Below are 17,102 nucleotides of genomic sequence, written 5' to 3' on the forward strand. Positions count from 1 at the left end.
AAGCTACTAAGGAAATTAGTTAATTAAATAAAATAAATGGATTTAATTTTTCTCCTCCAATGCAGCAGAGAAAGTTAAGAGCAAGACGTGAACAGGACCCAAACTAGAAACGTACTGTTGGTATGAAGAGTGCACTGTCCATGAGGGGCTTATGTTACACATGTCTATCTTATAAAATCAAAATGCCTACGATCAAAATAAACTTCAGAAAGATTACAGAGGACCACGGAAACAACTTTGCTCCCAAAATTAATAAGCAAAAAAAAAAAAAAAAGCAAGAGGTAAAAGTTTCTTCGTGAGTCAAATTCTCCTCATAAGAAAAAGTATTAATTCAAAGCGGCAGGCAGAGTTTTAAGATACAACGACACAAAATCCCTATTTTGTGGCTTTAAATTTTTTATTAGATATTTTCATTTTTGTTTTCTTTTTCCTATTTTGGGGGTGTCCTCTGTGTGTGTGTGTGTGTGTGTGTGTGTGTGTGTGTGTGTGTGTGTGTGTATGTGTGTACCTATGTAGGTGTGGGCATTTGTGCATGCGGAAGCTGAGGTTGATGTTAGGCCAGCCTTGGCTGCCCCTCCACCTTGCTGAAGGCAGAGGCAATCCAACCAGGTGTTACCTAGCACCTCGTCTCGGTATGCTGAGAACAAAATCAATGAAGGAGTGTGTAAAAAATGTGTAGATAACTGCACTACAAAAGGCTAATAATATAAAGTTTATACTCATATTTTACCATAATAAGAAACAGAGAAAGCGAAAACATAGGGGCAGTGGCAATTTGGGTTTCTTTTAAAATCACAGAAATACTATAAGGATATGTTTTTGTTTTACTACCAGGCGTGGGATATGGGGCCACTTCAGACTGTCCACAGCAGCTGACTATGATTTGCCTCATGCTCTAGTAAGGGCAGGATTTGCCAGCTGCAGTCTCTGTGTGTGATGTTTGAGATCCTGGGGACTCTTCAGAGGGTATACAAATGCTAGGGCCCTGAGAGTGGACAGGTTACTGGTGGCTGGTTGTGGTTGGCTGCTATCAGTTGCTGTTTGTTAAGTCGTCATACACAAAATAGAAACAACAAGAAGAAATTAGATAGCCTGACAGGGAAGATCAAACTTGCCCCAAGGAACTTGACGCCCCTAGTCAGCAGGAAGCAGTCTGAAGATAACACCATCCCCCTCTCCTCTCTGTCCTTTTGTCTCTTCTATCTAATGTTAAGGGATTGAAAGAATGGAAGAGGGAGTGGATAATGTAGAAGAAAAAAGAACCCACAAAGTAGCAAAAGACCAGCTACATGGGTGGATAATTCCAGTCCCAGAAGCCATGGGTGAGGACATAAAAACCCCAGCGGCAGGTGGGATGCCTCCCTGCCATCTGTTGATCAGAAAGGCCTCAGAAGCCCCCAAGCTGTATAGGCTGCTACAACTGCTCTTGGTTGCCCACAGAATTAGGAGGGAATACCCTGATGCTGACGACACCGTGCACACTGGTTGCAAACATAGAAGAATCAATATGGAACCAAACTGGAAGCTCCCCCCCTGCTGGTTATTGTACATAGTACCTGAAGGTGCAGCGCAGGCTTTGGGGAGAACACTCACCCACAGTTTTACCCAGTGTAGATCTTGAGTATCAGCCTGCCAGACAAGATGTGCCCACAGGTACAGTAGGAGCTTGACTTATGGGAGTGTTCTACTTTCATCTCTGTTGCTGTGATAAAGCACTCCGACCAAAAGCAATTTGTTTGTTTCAGAGTTCAGTTAACTGTACATCTCTGGGGGAAGCTGAGGCAGGGACTCAAATCATGGAGGAATGCTGCCTGCTGGCCAGTTTGCTCATCCCTAGATAGCTTCCTTACAGCCCTGGAACCCCTTCCCAGGGAACAGAGTCACTCACAGTGGACTGGGTCTTCCTACATCAATTAACAATCAAGACAATCCCCACAGACAGGCCCACAGGCCAGTCTAAGCTGGGCATTCCTTCTCCTGATACACTCCCTTCTCATTGACAGCTAGGTTGTATTAAGTTAATAGTTCAAACTAAGTTAGAAAAGAGATTAACAAACTATCTTCTGACTGATTTGAGGGCCAACCAGAGGAGAGAAATCATGTCTGCTTCCATAAACCAGGTCAAAAAGTCAAATCTGGGAAGGTCATAGGTCCTGAGGGAAACTTACTACTCTCGTTTTATTAAATTGTTGTTTAATAAATATTTTAAATATTCTGTGCTGTCTTTGGCCATATCAGAGTTTCTTTTTGCAGTGGATGGCTGTAAACAGAGTCTGTTCAAACTGCTAAGAATAAGTGACTGCTGAGTGTCCAACCCCAGGACACTGCCCTCACCAAGTCTGTGTCTGGGAGTACACTGTAAAAGTGGAGGCAGAAAGAAAATAAGAGCTGCATGATAGACAGGTGAGCTATAAAATGCTATCCTATAGGCATGACATGGCCACTGCAACCATGAACTCACAGGAAGTGCACTTGCTTGCACCTCGACCTATGAATTTTGACTAGGCCTGTCAACAGTCAGTCAGATGGAGGAGGGGCTCCTGGAGACCTGTTCCTCCATAGGGATGGATTGGCTACTTAGAAATGCTGGAAGTGAAAGAGTAACTGTCTTTCAATTGTGTAGTTACTGCTGAGCCCAGTGTTCCAAAGAATAGCTCCACACTCGAACTCATGTGGACAGGCCTGGTTAAACTGAGTCACAAGACTAAACAAAAGACATGGGAAGGCCCTTATAGGGAGAGTGGAGTTGCTAGCAATGGGGAGGGAAACATGCAAGGGTGGGAGTGAGCGTCCTCAGAATGTATACTATACACACCTACGAGTGGGTGCTCAACTGCGAAAATGAACTGTATTAACAAAAACAAATAATTCAAAAATCCACTAGTTTTCAGCTTCCTGTCTTTTCTTTATTATCAGAGTATCAAGATTTACTGACAGCAATGACAGAGGAATACGAAAATCAAAAGAATATAGCAATAAAATTTAGGAAGTTCAGTAAATTAATAACTTTGTTGAAATAAAAATAGACTTACTAGCAATAGAATTTTCATTCAATTAATTTGTCAATAAAGGATATTCAAGTTTGCTAATACAGTTAGGTAAGGAAACAGAACAGTGATTTTAACCAGGGTCAGCACAATGACTCAGCGGGAGAGAGCAGCTGCCCCAGCCTGACTCTCAGGACTTTGACTCCCCAGAACCCACAATGGAAGGAGACAGCCAACATCCAAAAGCTGTCCTCTGACCTACACTCACACACGCACACACACACAGGCACGAGCACACACACACAAAACACATACACACACATACACACAACAGTAATAAATAAAAGGAAACCTTAAAAGAAGCAGAAAACACAAAAAGCTGCCGGACTGGTGATATAAACTCAGTGGTACAGTACTTGCCTAACACTAAAGGGTTCAAGGGTTCAAGCCTCAGGATGCAGAAACAACAAAAAATTAAAGTTGAAAGAGAAAGGTAACAGGGAAGAAAAAACCAGCAAAGAGATAAAAAGAGTAAGACAGAAGAAAAAGACAAAATGATACATGCATGAAAACGCCAAAATAAAATTACGACGGTTAATCTCAACTATCAGCTTGATACGGTGGACTTCTCAGCTTGATAAGGCATGACTTTGAGGGATAAGGTTCATTTGGGATGGGAAGACCTGCCCACTGCTGTGTGACCAGCCCACTGCTGTGTGTCAGCTGGGGTGGGAAGACCCGCCCACTGCTGTGTGTCAGCTGGGGTGGAAAGACCCGCCCACTGCTGTGTGTCAGCTGGGGTGGGTAGACCCGCCCACTGCTGTGTGTCAGCTGGGGTGGAAAGACCCGCCCACTGCTGTGTGCTACTCCCTGGGCTGGCTCCAGCTTGTCCCAAGCAGTCATCACTCAGCTTCTGAACTGCAGATGAAATGTGACCACCTCCCTCAAGTCCTGCTGCCATGACTCCCTCATCACATTCATTAGTGTATTTCATTGCAGCAATAGAAAAGAATAACTATAGAAAAGAAACTCGTCACTGTGTGCTAACTTTAAAATAACAATAAAAATAAGATACAAAGGATTTGAGAGAGGGAAGAAGAGAAAACATTATTAAGTTGAACCACACAACCTGAAACAGTACATCATCGCTTAGGTGGCAACCCAGTAATTTTTTTAGCATCTCATTAGTTCTGCAACTGCTTTTAGTGCTTGATAGTTACCTATCAAGTTTTAAAAAAACAACTGGTCTACAATTTTCAGCACTCTTACCAAAACAATAGTGTTTAATAGGAAGACTGCCAAGCAAGCAAAGGTTTCTAATGAGCTGCAACTTGCCCTAGACTATCCATCAACATGCAAAAGTCAAATTAAAATAAAAATCTATCGCAACCAAGTAAATTTTCTGATCACAAAACACCCATCAACTCTGTAGTGAATTAAATTAAATCTTGCTTTTTTTTAACCTACTTATTAGAGTTCCAGGCCAGAACTAGGAGAAACTGTGCTACTTAAATCAGAGATAACTCTGCCCTCCTACCTCTGACCCACTTCCATACTACTGAAAACAATGTTTAGTAGGCAAGCAGACCAAACTCAGCAATCAGCTCAAACACCCTAGGCTATTCTTCTCCACCTATCCATCCTTTTGAACTAATAGTTAAGAACCAAGGCATGCACAAACAACACAGCTCCGTGGCCAAGTGCTCGCCTGGGATGCAAGAGTTTAAATACAAATTGTGGGGAAGAATAGAACAGTCCATGATATCTGTGTTCCCACATCACTCAATGTCATAACTTTCCAAATCCTAAATTCTGATGACAAATGATTCACAAGGCAAGCCAAGCTATTCCCTGAGTCTGAGCATGCTGCCCATCTCATGATAAAGAGGGAATCTATGTAATGTTGGAACATTTGAATACTGGAGGCATGGCCTAGAGGTTAAGAGCACTGCTGCTCTCCAGTGATCCCCAGTCCCAGTCAGATACCCAACACCTACATGATGGCTCCCAACTGTCTCTAGTTCCAGTCCCAGAGGATCCAACGCCCCTTTCCGGCAGTGCATAAGCATCCACTCAGGCCAACACTCATACACACACAATTTAAGTCTCAAAAATATGTTTTAAATACTGAAGAGTTTTAATTTAATCTCATAATTACCCTTCTTCTTGGAAGCATTGGTTTGGCCACTAAGTCTTAATAAACCTTTTCTCTATGCTTTTGAAAAGGAGGTATAATAACCATTCTCCACAATATAAAATCTCTAAGAGCTGCGCAACATAGCTGAGTGGGAAGCCAGGCCTCTGAGGAGGTGTGCGTGCTGAGACAGGCTTGAGGAAGTACAGTATTGCTACCAACGATGGCTTCTCCCAACCTCTGGCTCCCAGCAGACCTCACAGGATACACAGGCACTTGGTAATGGACTACAAAGAGCATTTTAGTCAAATGAGGATACAAATACAATCTGAAAAGTAAAAATTATGAAACCATGTAAAAGATCCAGCAGAATTCTGACAACTGAAAGGACGGGCAGCTAAGGAGGTTTACATGAAACCCCAAATAAAGAGTCCTGGATTATATGACAAGAAGGTGGATGTATTCTAATGCAACAGAGAGACACTGGCACGTCTCCAACAAAGGGTGGTTCACAAGAACACATCAGTATTGTAGAATAAAAAAAACTGTATGATAGCTAGCATACTCACATTAATCAATTTGATTAGATAAAGAATAAACAGGCTGAGAAAGAAATTAGGGAAACAACACCCTTCTCAATAGTCACAAATAATATAAAATATCTTGGCGTGACTCTAACTAAGGAAGTGAAAGATCTGTATGATAAAAACTTCAAGTCTCTGAAGAAAGAAATTAAAGAAGATCTCAGAAGATGGAAAGATCTCCCATGCTAATGGATTGGCAGGATCAACATTGTTTAAATGGCTATCTTGCCAAAAGCAATCTACAGGTTCAATGCAATCCCCATCAAAATTCCAACTCAATTCTTCAACGAATTAGAAAGAGCAATCTGTAAATTCATCTGGAATAACAAAAAACCTAGGATAGCAAAAACTCTTCTCAAGGACAAAAGAACCTCTGGTGGAATCACCATGCCTGACCTAAAGCTGTACTACAGAGCAATTGTGATAAAAAACTGCATGGTACTGGTATACTGACAGACAAGTAGACCAATGGAATAGAATTGAAGACCCCACACACACACACCTATGGTCACTTGATCTTCCACAAGGGAGCTAAAACCATCCAGTGGAACAAAGACAGCATTTTCAACAAATGGTGCTGGCACAACTGGTTGTTATCATGTAGAAGAATGTGAATTGATCCATTCCTATCTCCTTGTACTAAGGTCAAATCTAAGTGGATCAAGGAACTTCACATAAAACCAGAGACAATGAAACTTATAGAGGAGAAAGTGGGGAAAAGCCTCGAAGATATGGGCACAGGGGGAAAATTCTTGAATAGAACAGCAATGGCTTGTGCTGTAAGATCAATAATTGACAAATGGGACCTCATGAAACTGCAAAGCTTCTGCAAGGCAAAAGACACCGTTGATAAGACAAAAAGGCCACCAACAGATTGGGAAAGGATCTTTACCTATCTTAAATCAGATAGAGGACTAATATCCAATATATATAAAGAACTCAAGTGGGTGGACTCCAGAAAATCAAATAACCCCATTAAAAAATGGGGCTCAGAGCTAAACAAAGAATTCTCACCTGAGGAAAACAGAATGGCTGAGAAACACCTGAAAAAATGTTCAACATCCTTAATCATCAGAGAAATGCAAATCAAAACAACCCTGAGATTCCATCTCACACCAGTCAGAATGGCTAAGATCAAAAATTCAGGTGACAGCAGATGCTGGCAAGGATGTGGAGAAAGAGGAACACTCCTCCATTGTTGGTGGAATTGCAAGCTTGTACAACCACTCTGGAAATCAGTCTGGCAGTTCCTCAGAAAATTGGACATAGTACTACCGGAGGATCCTGCAATACCTCTCCTGGGCATATATCCAGAAGATGTCCCAACCGGTAAGAAGGACACATGCTCCACTATGTTCATAGCAGCCTTATTTATAATAGCCAGAAGCTGGAAAGAACCCAGATGCCCCTCAACAGGGGAGTGGATACAAAAAATGTGATACATTTACACAATAGAGTACTACTCAGCTATTAAAAAGAATGAATTTATGAAATTCCTAGGCAAATGGTTGGACCTGGAGGGCATCATCCTGAGTGAGGTAACACAATCACAAAAGAACTCAAATGGTATGTACCCACTAATAAGTGGATATTAGCCCAGAAACTTAGTATACCCGAGATATAAGAGACAATTTGTAAAACACATGAAACTGAAGAAGAACAAAGACCAAAGTGTGGACACTTTGCCCCTGCTTAGAATTGGAAACAATCACCCATGGAAGGAGTTACAGAGACAAAGTTTGGAGCTGAGACAAAAGGATGGACCATCTAGAGACTGCCATATCCAGGGATCCATCCCATAATTAGCCTCCAAACGATGACACCATTGCATACACTAGCAAGCGTTTGCTGAAAGGACCCTGATATAGCTGTCTCTTGTGAGAGTAGGCCGGGGCCTAGCAAACACAGAAGTGCATGCCCACAGTCAGCTCTTGGATGGATCACAGGGCCCCTAATGGAGGAGCTAGAGAAAGTACCCAAGGAGCTAAAGGGAACTGCAACCCTGTAGGTGCAACAACATTATGAACTAACCAGTACCCCGGAGCTCTTGACTCTAGCTGCATATGTATCAAAAGATGACCTAGTCGGCCATCACTGAAAAGAGAGGCCCATTGGACATGCAAACTTTATATGCCCCAGTACAGGGGAACGCCAGGGCCAAAAAATGGGAATGGGTGGGTAGGGAAGTAGGGGGGAGGGTATGGGGGACTTTTGGGATAGCATTGGAAATGTAATTGAGGAAAATACGTAATAAAAAAAAACTGTATGATAGCTAGCATACTCACATTAATCAATTTGATTAGATGTTTTTATGATGTAATGTAAATGTAAAAGATGATTTAAAAATGAAGTCACCAAAATTATCAAATTATTGATTTTATCCTCATAATATTGTTCTGTGCATTTCAATAAGAAAGGAAAATCATGACCTTGAATACATTTTAAAATATTCTATAATTCAGACTTGTTATTAATTCATTTGCCTTTTCCCAACTGTTCCAAGTTAGTGAGTTTTTTATTATGTATATATTTGATGAAATCAGTACTTCTAGTTTGAAATTTTTAACAATGACACTGAAATTACTTTCACACTATCATCTCATGATACATGGCGGGGAGAGGGGATAAACTTGCTTCGCATCAAATATGGCCCAATAAAGCCATTGCCATAGGGGTTTTATCTTTATCCTTACCATTACAAGTTCCTCCTGTAGCTCACCGCAACTTTTTTCATTATATTGGAGTCTCTTTGAAAGATCTATAATTACTTTCTTCTGGTCTTCGATCTCTTCATTTAGTTTCTTGTTTTGGGAGAAATATTCTCTTTCTAATCTGAAAAGTTAAAAATGTCAAAGCAGGTTTTTTTCAGATGTACTTCTCTTTCACACAAGTCGGTGATGTTCTGTGTACCATGTTTACATGCCAAAAGGCTTCTTAATGCCCACTTTTCCTTTTTACAAATTAAAAGATGTATGCACTCTTGAAGAGGCCCATTGGACATGCAAACTTTATATGCCCCAGTACAGGGGAACGCCAGGGCCAAAAAATGGGAATGGGTGGGTAGGGAAGTAGGGAGGAGGGTATGGGGGACTTTTGGGATAGCATTGGAAATGTAATTGAGGAAATTACGTAATAAAAAATATTAAAAAAAAGAAAATAATCTAAGAAATCTGAAACATTAAAATGTTTTATAGCAAGAAATCAAACAGCATTTTTGTTTATCTAATGATAATTTTGAGTCTTCATTTTTAAACCAATTCACTCTGATATTCTTATATTTGTAGATTCTTGACTGTAATAAATGTATCAATATTACATTGTAAAGTGACTTAATAGAAAACTTTAGAAGACCACCACTTATATCACATAAGTATATTTATTGTTTAATTATTATAAAAATAATAATTTAATAATAATAATTAGTGAAAATGAAATTAAAAAGCAGCACACATACAGTATATTAATCTTAGCATAATTGAGATAAAGCTTGAAATAGGTCCAAGGAAAGAAAGGATGCTTGCTCTACTCCTCGCCTACTTTTACCATTTCAGATCTGTAAAGAGTGCAATACTGACCAGGGTAATGCATACAAACATTTGTAAGGCAACCCCTTTGGTCTTGCAAAATGGCACACACATGTGACTTTTTGAGAATATATTTATATATAAATTCCTGATGAAGTTAAGCATAGTGTGCTTACACTATGATTAAATTGGACAAATATTTCATTAAAAACTCTTTTTGTGGCCGGGCGTGGTGGGGCACGCCTTTAATCCCAGCACTCGGGAGGCAGAGGCAGGCGGATTTCTGAGTTCGAGGCCAGCCTGGTCTACAAAGTGAGTTCCAGGACAGCCAGGGCTTTTTGTCCTGTCCCAACCTGAAGTGCCTGTTTATGTTTTGGAGAAAAGAAGGAGGATTTTATCCTGTACTATATCTAATATGCCCCACGTAATTTTCAAAAGTCAGATTCAGTAGATTTATACTGCTAGGTTGCATTACGATTTTGTTTTCAGTAGAAGAGAAAGTATTCTGGAATGATCAGTGCTTAATCAGTTGCTTTTCAGTTATTTAGTGACATGTGTTCTTGTCATTCTTGAACCAAAATGAATTGAGATGTCGTTCATCTTCTTAGGTTTACTACCATTGATGTTCAATAAAACTATTGATGTTCAGTAAAAAAAAAAAAAAAAAAAAAAAAAAAAAAAAAAAAAAAGATGTATGCACTCTTGAGTGAAAGACTAAGGGATTAACACTTCCCCTTTGGCAGTAGGTATCTGTACTGTCCAAGGTAACAAGCAAAGAGACTGGGATAGTACTGATGAGGTCTCAATATTATTTCTTGTATGAACAAAATCCACCCATCTCAATTCTGTCAGCTCAGAAACAGCTGAGAGAGAGAGAGAGAGAGAGAGAGAGAGAGAGAGAGAGAGAGAGAGAGAGAGAGGAGGAAGAAGAAGAAGGAGGAAGAAGAAGAAGAAGAAGAAGAAGAAGAAGAAGAAGAAGAAGAAGAAGAGGAGGAGGAGGAGGAGAGGAAGAGAGGGAGGGAGGGGAAGGGAGGAAGGAAGGGAGAGAGAATGAGCACTGGAGCGCACGTGTTTCAAGCTCACGAGGATGCAAGTGAACACACCTGTGAACTCACAGAGGCAAGAGCGGGACATCATGTCCTCCTACTGAGTCAGAACCTCATTGTTTTGGGGCTGCCCAGCCATCCCTGACCTCCTACATGGATAGTGGGGATACAGACTCAGCTTCTCATACTTACACAGCACATGCTCTTATTGACTGAGCCATCTTCCAAGCCCCCAAGAAAATTATCTTAAAATTAGTGATAAGATTATTAACATACAACAGAAATGAAGCAAATGTTTTTATTCCTCCAAATAGAACATATCTGGTGTACACAAAATTTAAAATAGAAAAAAAATCAAACTGTACTTCATTTACTTTAAGGACAAGTTTGCTACTCTAGTTGGCAGTGTGAACCTCAGAGAACAGGGCCTAGAAAGGTGTCCTACAAAAGTCTCATGCAATAGCCAACTTTAGTCACAGCACCAGGCAAGCAGTATTCTGGGGGTTAAGAAGAGTCACCTGAATAAGGTGTTCAATCACAGAACAAGCCACAAGTGGCAAAACTTGTTTCCATGGAGGCATATGACTAACAACAGCTGAAGAAGACTCACTCCTATCTGCTACATGGGGGAGGAGCACGGAAACACAACCGAAGAACAGTTATGTGTTTTGAAGACACTAAGATCACGAGACTCATTAGAGTTTTCTCACAAGCATTCAGAAGTCTCACATGACTCCATTCTTGGACTGTGCTACAAGGATACATAAATTTCATTACAAAAAAAAAGTTTACTATTTAAATATCCAGGCTGGTATTAAACTATGTTTCCATTGGCTTAGAAAGTCTCGACGTGCAGCTTGTATTGGCCTGGGTCTCCTTTTGTCATCTACTATGCTGGCTTAACAGGCTCCCAAGCGCTGAGATTGTGGGAAAGAACTACCACATTCGACTGTGTATATGCTCATGTGTGCATATAATAGAAGGCAGCGCCTAAGTGCTGCACTTTGAAAGTTCACGTGCATGTGAATAACATTAATTCTATTATTGTCACTATTTTTAGCCTGAGATCTTCCTCATAACTCCGATAGAGCCTTCTCTTCCCTTTTAAGCTGTAACACGGGGGATTAGGGTGACTCTGTGACAAAATCAGCGCTGCACTCGGGCTAAAGGAAAATAAGAAGCTAATGTTTTATGACACTTGCCCATACTCCAAATAGACTTTTCCCCCTCAGGGTGCAATGCAAACAAGTGTGTTGCATGTTGTCTTTTGAACCGGAGATATTCCAAGGTAAATTAGCTAAATCTAATAAAAGTGTATAGGAAACTTATTTGCTACACTTATAACATCTTGGAAAGTGAACAGAACAATGAAAATGGGTAGGCATATCTGGGACAAGTTAGAAACCTATGGCAATGGAAACTCCCAGGAATTGATGAGGGTGACCTTAACTAAGACTCCAAGGATGGTGAGGGTTGGGGGGAGAGGTACGGACTCTGAATGGGCCATCTGCTGTAACCAGGCAGGACTTCCACTGGAGGGATTAGGACGCCAACCCAGCCACAAAACCTCTGACCTATCATTTGTCCTGCCTACAAGATTTCTAGGGGATAAAGGTGGCACAGAAACTGTGGTAATGGCCAACTAATGACTTGTCCAGCTTGGGATCTATGTCATGAATGGGAGCTCACTCCTGACACTGCCTGGGTGGCCAGGAACCAGAAACTGGATATAGGACAGAACCAAATGCAACTGGCAAAAAAAAAAAAAGGTCAATGAACTGATTCTTAATGACATTCTGCTATGCTCATAGATTGGTGCCTAACCCAACTGTCATCAGAGAAGCTTCACCCAGAAACTGGTCAAGAAAGATACAGAGACCCACAGCCAAACATTACACATTGCTTGGGGAATCCGGCAAAAGAGAAAGAGGAAGGATTGTAGGAGCTGGAGGGGTCAATACCACCAAGAGAAAACCTACAGTATCAACTAACATTGGACCATAGGGACTCACAGAGACAGAACTACCAACCAGAGCACCTGTATGGGGCTGGCCTAAGGCATCCTCAGATGTGTTACATTGTATAGCTTGATCTTCATGGGGGACTCCCAACAGTGGGAGCAGGAGCTGTCTCTGACTCTGTTGCCCACCTTTGGGACTCTTCCCCCTACTGGGTTGCCTTGTCTAGCCTTACTAGAAGAGGAGGTGCCTAGTCATAACTGCAACTTGATATGCCATGACTGGTTGATATCCACCAAGGCCAGTTTTCTGAAAAGTAATGGAGGACTGGGAGGAGAGATGGTGGAAGGGTCAAGAGTCTGAGAGGAGAGGAGGGACAGGAAGCTGTGGAGTAAAATAAATAAAATTAAAATAATAAATAATAATCAAGATATGTAAATCAGAAAGTCAACTAAAGAGTCCCAACATATAAATGCTCAAAGTTCCAGACTAAAACAACCCACAGCAGACCTAGCATCTGGAGATTACTGAATACTAGATCAAGAGGAGTGTCCAGAGAGTACAGAAGTCATACATACCATTATTTCATCATGTATTATAGATAAGTCTCTAGAAACACATATAATAAAGTAAAAATGTCAACTGCCTCTGATTTCACATGCAGATGAGTTTCCAGAGGAAACCATAGAACATGAAAAAGATCAAGAATCAAAAAACTACACATTGCCCAACACCTGAACTGACTGAATAACCAACTGACCTATGAAAAGGAGGTAAAGACAAAAAGCCATGTTTTTAGTGTGCCTACAAACTGCCCTGATACGCAAGTTCTCCAAGAAGCTGTTTTACAATACAACCAATGGAATGATGGGGGGCAAAAGATTAGAAATCAAGGGGATCACAATGGAGGAGAAGTCTCAGAAATTCCAAGGAGGATGTTAAGACAGGCGCTAAGATGATACATACAGGAAACCTGAAAAGCCAGATGGAAGAGACAGAAAGGCCCCAGAGGGACACCTTAGAAAAAACCCAATACAGCAGAATTACAGGTCTGCTAAACATTAAGACTACCTAGAGGCTGGAGAAACGACTCAGGGTGAGGATGCTTGCTGCCCTCCCAGAAGGCCTGACATCAGCTGGCTCATAACCATCTGTAACTCTCTGACACCCTCTTCTAGTCTCCACAAGCATCCATATTTGTTGGAGGATATTTGGTCACACTGTGAACCCCGAGACTGTGAACTGGAAAAACCTGTTTCTTGTGGTGGTGTGGCTTAGCCCTAGCACACGCTTTTAACCCAAGTTCTTTCTGTAAACAAGAGCTAAAATAAGTCAAGAGGCAGAACAAGCAACCAGCTGACAGGGAGTGACTGTAAGAAAACCCAGGAAAGAGACAGCAGGGTCTTTGAGCTGAAGAGTATTTAAGAGAGCATAGGGGAGAAGAGCTTTCTTCTTCTGGGACCTGGAATAGGAAGGTCAGCTGACTCCTTTCTCTGCCTCTCTGAGCCAGAGCCTCTGGCTCTGTGGTTTTCACCACAGCCTCTGGCTCCTGAGTTTTCATTTGGTAAATTGAGATGTTTTGGATTTTATTTTAAAAACAACATACATTCATATGGCATACACTCACACAGACAAAGACACATGCAAAGAAAAACAACAAAAATTAGGTTAAGTTAAAAATAGCCAGGCAAGATGGTGCCTGCCTTTTTATTCCCAGCACTTACGAGGCAGAGGCAGGTGGATCTCTGTTAGCTCAAGGCCAGGCTGATCTATAAAGCAGGTTCTAAACCAGCCAAAGCTATGTAGGAGAGACCTTGCCTCAAATTATAAAGTAACATGACAGCAACAGAATACTTCAATGGTTGGTCGTTGTGTGCTGGGTTGTTTAGACACAAGCAACCCCACTGCTGAGCTAACAGTGAGCTGCTTTAACCTGCTCACTCAGCAGCTCGCTTGCTCTTTAGGAACTGAGTACATGAGCAGAGCATGTGGCAACAATAAAAGATGAAACAGATGAGAAGACTGCTATAGAGAGATAAAGACAAGTTACAGAAAATGGTGTAGGAAGCGAAGTGTGCTGAACTACAGAGAATCACTGGGGGGAAAGGGGCGAGGAAATGCTGTGAGAGAAAAAGGCAGGCAGACCTATCCGTGGAGGCCACTGTAAAAGACCTAAAGTAGAAAAAACAAAATCACGGCAGAATATGCATGCTATTTTAAAACCTAAAGTTGGGGGGCTAGAGAGATGGATCAACAGTTCAGAGTGCTTGCAAGAAAATGAGGTTCATTCCCAGCACCCACCCTGGGTGCCTCCAAATCGCCTACAACTGCAGCTCCTGGGGGTCCAGCATCATCTCTGACCTCCAACCTCATGCTCTCTCGCGCTCTCGCGCTCTCGCGCTCTCTCTCTCTCTCACACACACACACACACACACACACACACACACACACACACATACACATACACACACACAAATAAAACCTTTTTTTTTTTTTTTAAGATTTATTTATTATATGTAAGTACACTGTAGCTGTCTTCAGACACTCCAGAAGAGGGCGCCAGATCTCGTTACGGATGGTTGTGAGCCACCATGTGGTAGCTGGGATTTGAACTCTGGACCTTCGGAAGAGCAGTAGGGTGCTCTTACCCACTGAGCCATCTCACCAGCCCGAAATAAAACCTTTTTAATCCCAGCACTTGGGAGGCAGAGGCGGGCGAATTTCTGAGTTCGAGGACAGCCTGGACTACAGAGTGAGTTCCAGGACAGCCACGGCTACACAGAGAAACCCTGTCTCGAAAAACAAAAACAAAACAAACAAAAAACAAAAACAAAAATAAAATAAAATAAACCCTTTTTACAATAAATTACAATCTTTTTAAAAATAAAACAAAGTTAACATCAGAGCACACATCAGTACAAAACAAGCAATGGCCATACATGAAAGGAAGCCGGGAGCCCAGGACAACAGTCTGTGCTGTTCTCACAATCTTGCAATGCCGATTTACTCTTTAAACTACAAAGCAGAAGGCTGGGAAAGGGAAGAAGACAAGGAAGCCTGGAGCTAGCATGCCTTACCCATGTTTTTAAGTTCAGCTAACAGTTTGCTTTTTTAAAAGCAAATAACCATCTCTCCAGGCTATATTTTAGCAAGAATGTTAATAACAGTGCCACTAAATCATAATACTTTGTTTTCTTCACAAATCTATTTGGAAAAATTAAAAAAAAAAAAGCTCCTGAATATTGAGGAACACAGGAAATAAAATTTATCTGCAGTCCATTCAATAGCCTATCTTTAAAGTCACTTTAAATGATATTTAAATGTTGACTGGATTTGAGGCTTATCACAACCTTTTGCCTACTACTGCTGCCCACTAATCAATTACCATAACTAATGAAAACTCTATAATTCAAAATCACTGAATAGCTTCTCCTGCGAGTTCAAGATTTAAAGAATCCTTTTTTGTTGTTGTTGTTTTCATATTTATTTCTTATATTTATTTATTATTAAATATTTTCTTTATATACATTTCAAATGCTATCCCAAAAGATCCCTATACCCTCCCTCTGCCCTGCTCCCCTACCCACCCACTCCCGCTTCTTGGCCCTGGCATTCCTCTGTACTGGGGCATATAGAGTTTGCAATACCAAGGGGCTTCTCTTCCCAGTGATGGCCAACTAGGCCATCTTCTGCTACATATGCAGCTAGAGACATGAGCTCTGGAGGTACTGGTTAGTTCATATTGTTGTTCCACCTATAGGGTTGCAGACCCCTTCAGCTCCTTGGGTGCTCTCTCTAGCTTCTCCATTGGGGGCCCTGTGTTCCATTCTATAGATGACTGTGAGCATCCACTTCTGTATTTGCCAGGCACTGGCATAGCCTCATATGAGACAGCTATAACAGAGTCCCTTCAGCAAAATCTTTCTGGCATATGCAATAGTGTCTGGGTTTGGTGGCTGACTATGGGATGGATCCCCGGGTGGGGTAGTCTCTGGATAGTCCATCCTTTCGTCTTAGATCCAAATTTGTCTCTGTAACTTTTCGTGGGTATTTTGTTCCTTTTTCTAAGGAGGAATGAAGTATCCACCCACTGGTCTTCCCTCTTCTTGATTTTCTTGTGTTTTGCAAATTGTATCTTGGGTGTTCTATGTTTCTGGGCTAATATCCACTTATCAGTGAGTGCATATCTAATGACTTCTTTTGTGATTGGGTTACCTCACTAAGGATGATATCCTCCAGATACATCCATTTGTCCAAGAATTTCATAAATCCATTGTTTTTAATAGCTGAGTAGTACTCCATTGTGTAAATGTACCACATTTTCTGTATCCATTCTTCTGTTGAGGGATATCTGGGTTCTTTCCAGCTTCTGGCTATTATAAATAAGGTTGCTATGAACATAGTGGAGCATGTGTTCTTATTAACAGCTGGAACTTCTTAAAGAATCCTTTATAACTAAGAAAAATGTAGTGATAGAGATATGGAATACATATTCCACCTATATACAATTTCATATTGACTTTTATGAAACTGTGAGTTAGAATTAGAATTCTGATTCTGAAATGCATCATAGATATCTTTTCCTGCCACACAATAAAATCCCATCAAGAAACAACTTTAACAGCCTTAACCAGGACAGTGACAATGTGCCCTGAAGAGTGATCTGACACACTGGGCTCCATCTGGGCAGCTGTACCCATGGGATCTCTATGCCTGGAGCTGATCTCACCCTGCCCGGAGCCCCTCCAACCACCACAAGGTCCCCTTACTGATGTGTCGGTCACCAGGCCCTGGTCAGTGTGATCTGTCACGCAGTCGCTTTTCACAAGTGTGAGAACACTGCCCTGGAGCTCAAAACCACATCCAGGT

The 17,102-nt window shown here is 41.4% G+C and overlaps 1 protein-coding gene across 3 annotated transcripts in view; it reads right to left on the reverse strand.

Annotated features, from left to right (window-relative positions):
• Ccdc171 (coiled-coil domain containing 171) overlaps positions 1-17,102 on the reverse strand; it is a 366,744-nt gene that overhangs the window by 255,916 nt on the left and 93,726 nt on the right. For all 3 annotated transcript variants that reach the window (XM_085839201.1, XM_085839202.1, XM_085839200.1), the window contains one exon: positions 8,399-8,537. In XM_085839201.1, the coding sequence (XP_085695327.1) occupies positions 8,399-8,537 (139 nt within the window). The remainder of the gene's footprint in view (positions 1-8,398; positions 8,538-17,102) is intronic.

The sequence above is a fragment of the Mus caroli genome, unplaced genomic scaffold (assembly GCF_978045245.1).
Source record: "Mus caroli unplaced genomic scaffold, Mus_caroli_1 scaffold_6, whole genome shotgun sequence".
NCBI lineage: Eukaryota > Metazoa > Chordata > Mammalia > Rodentia > Muridae > Mus > Mus caroli.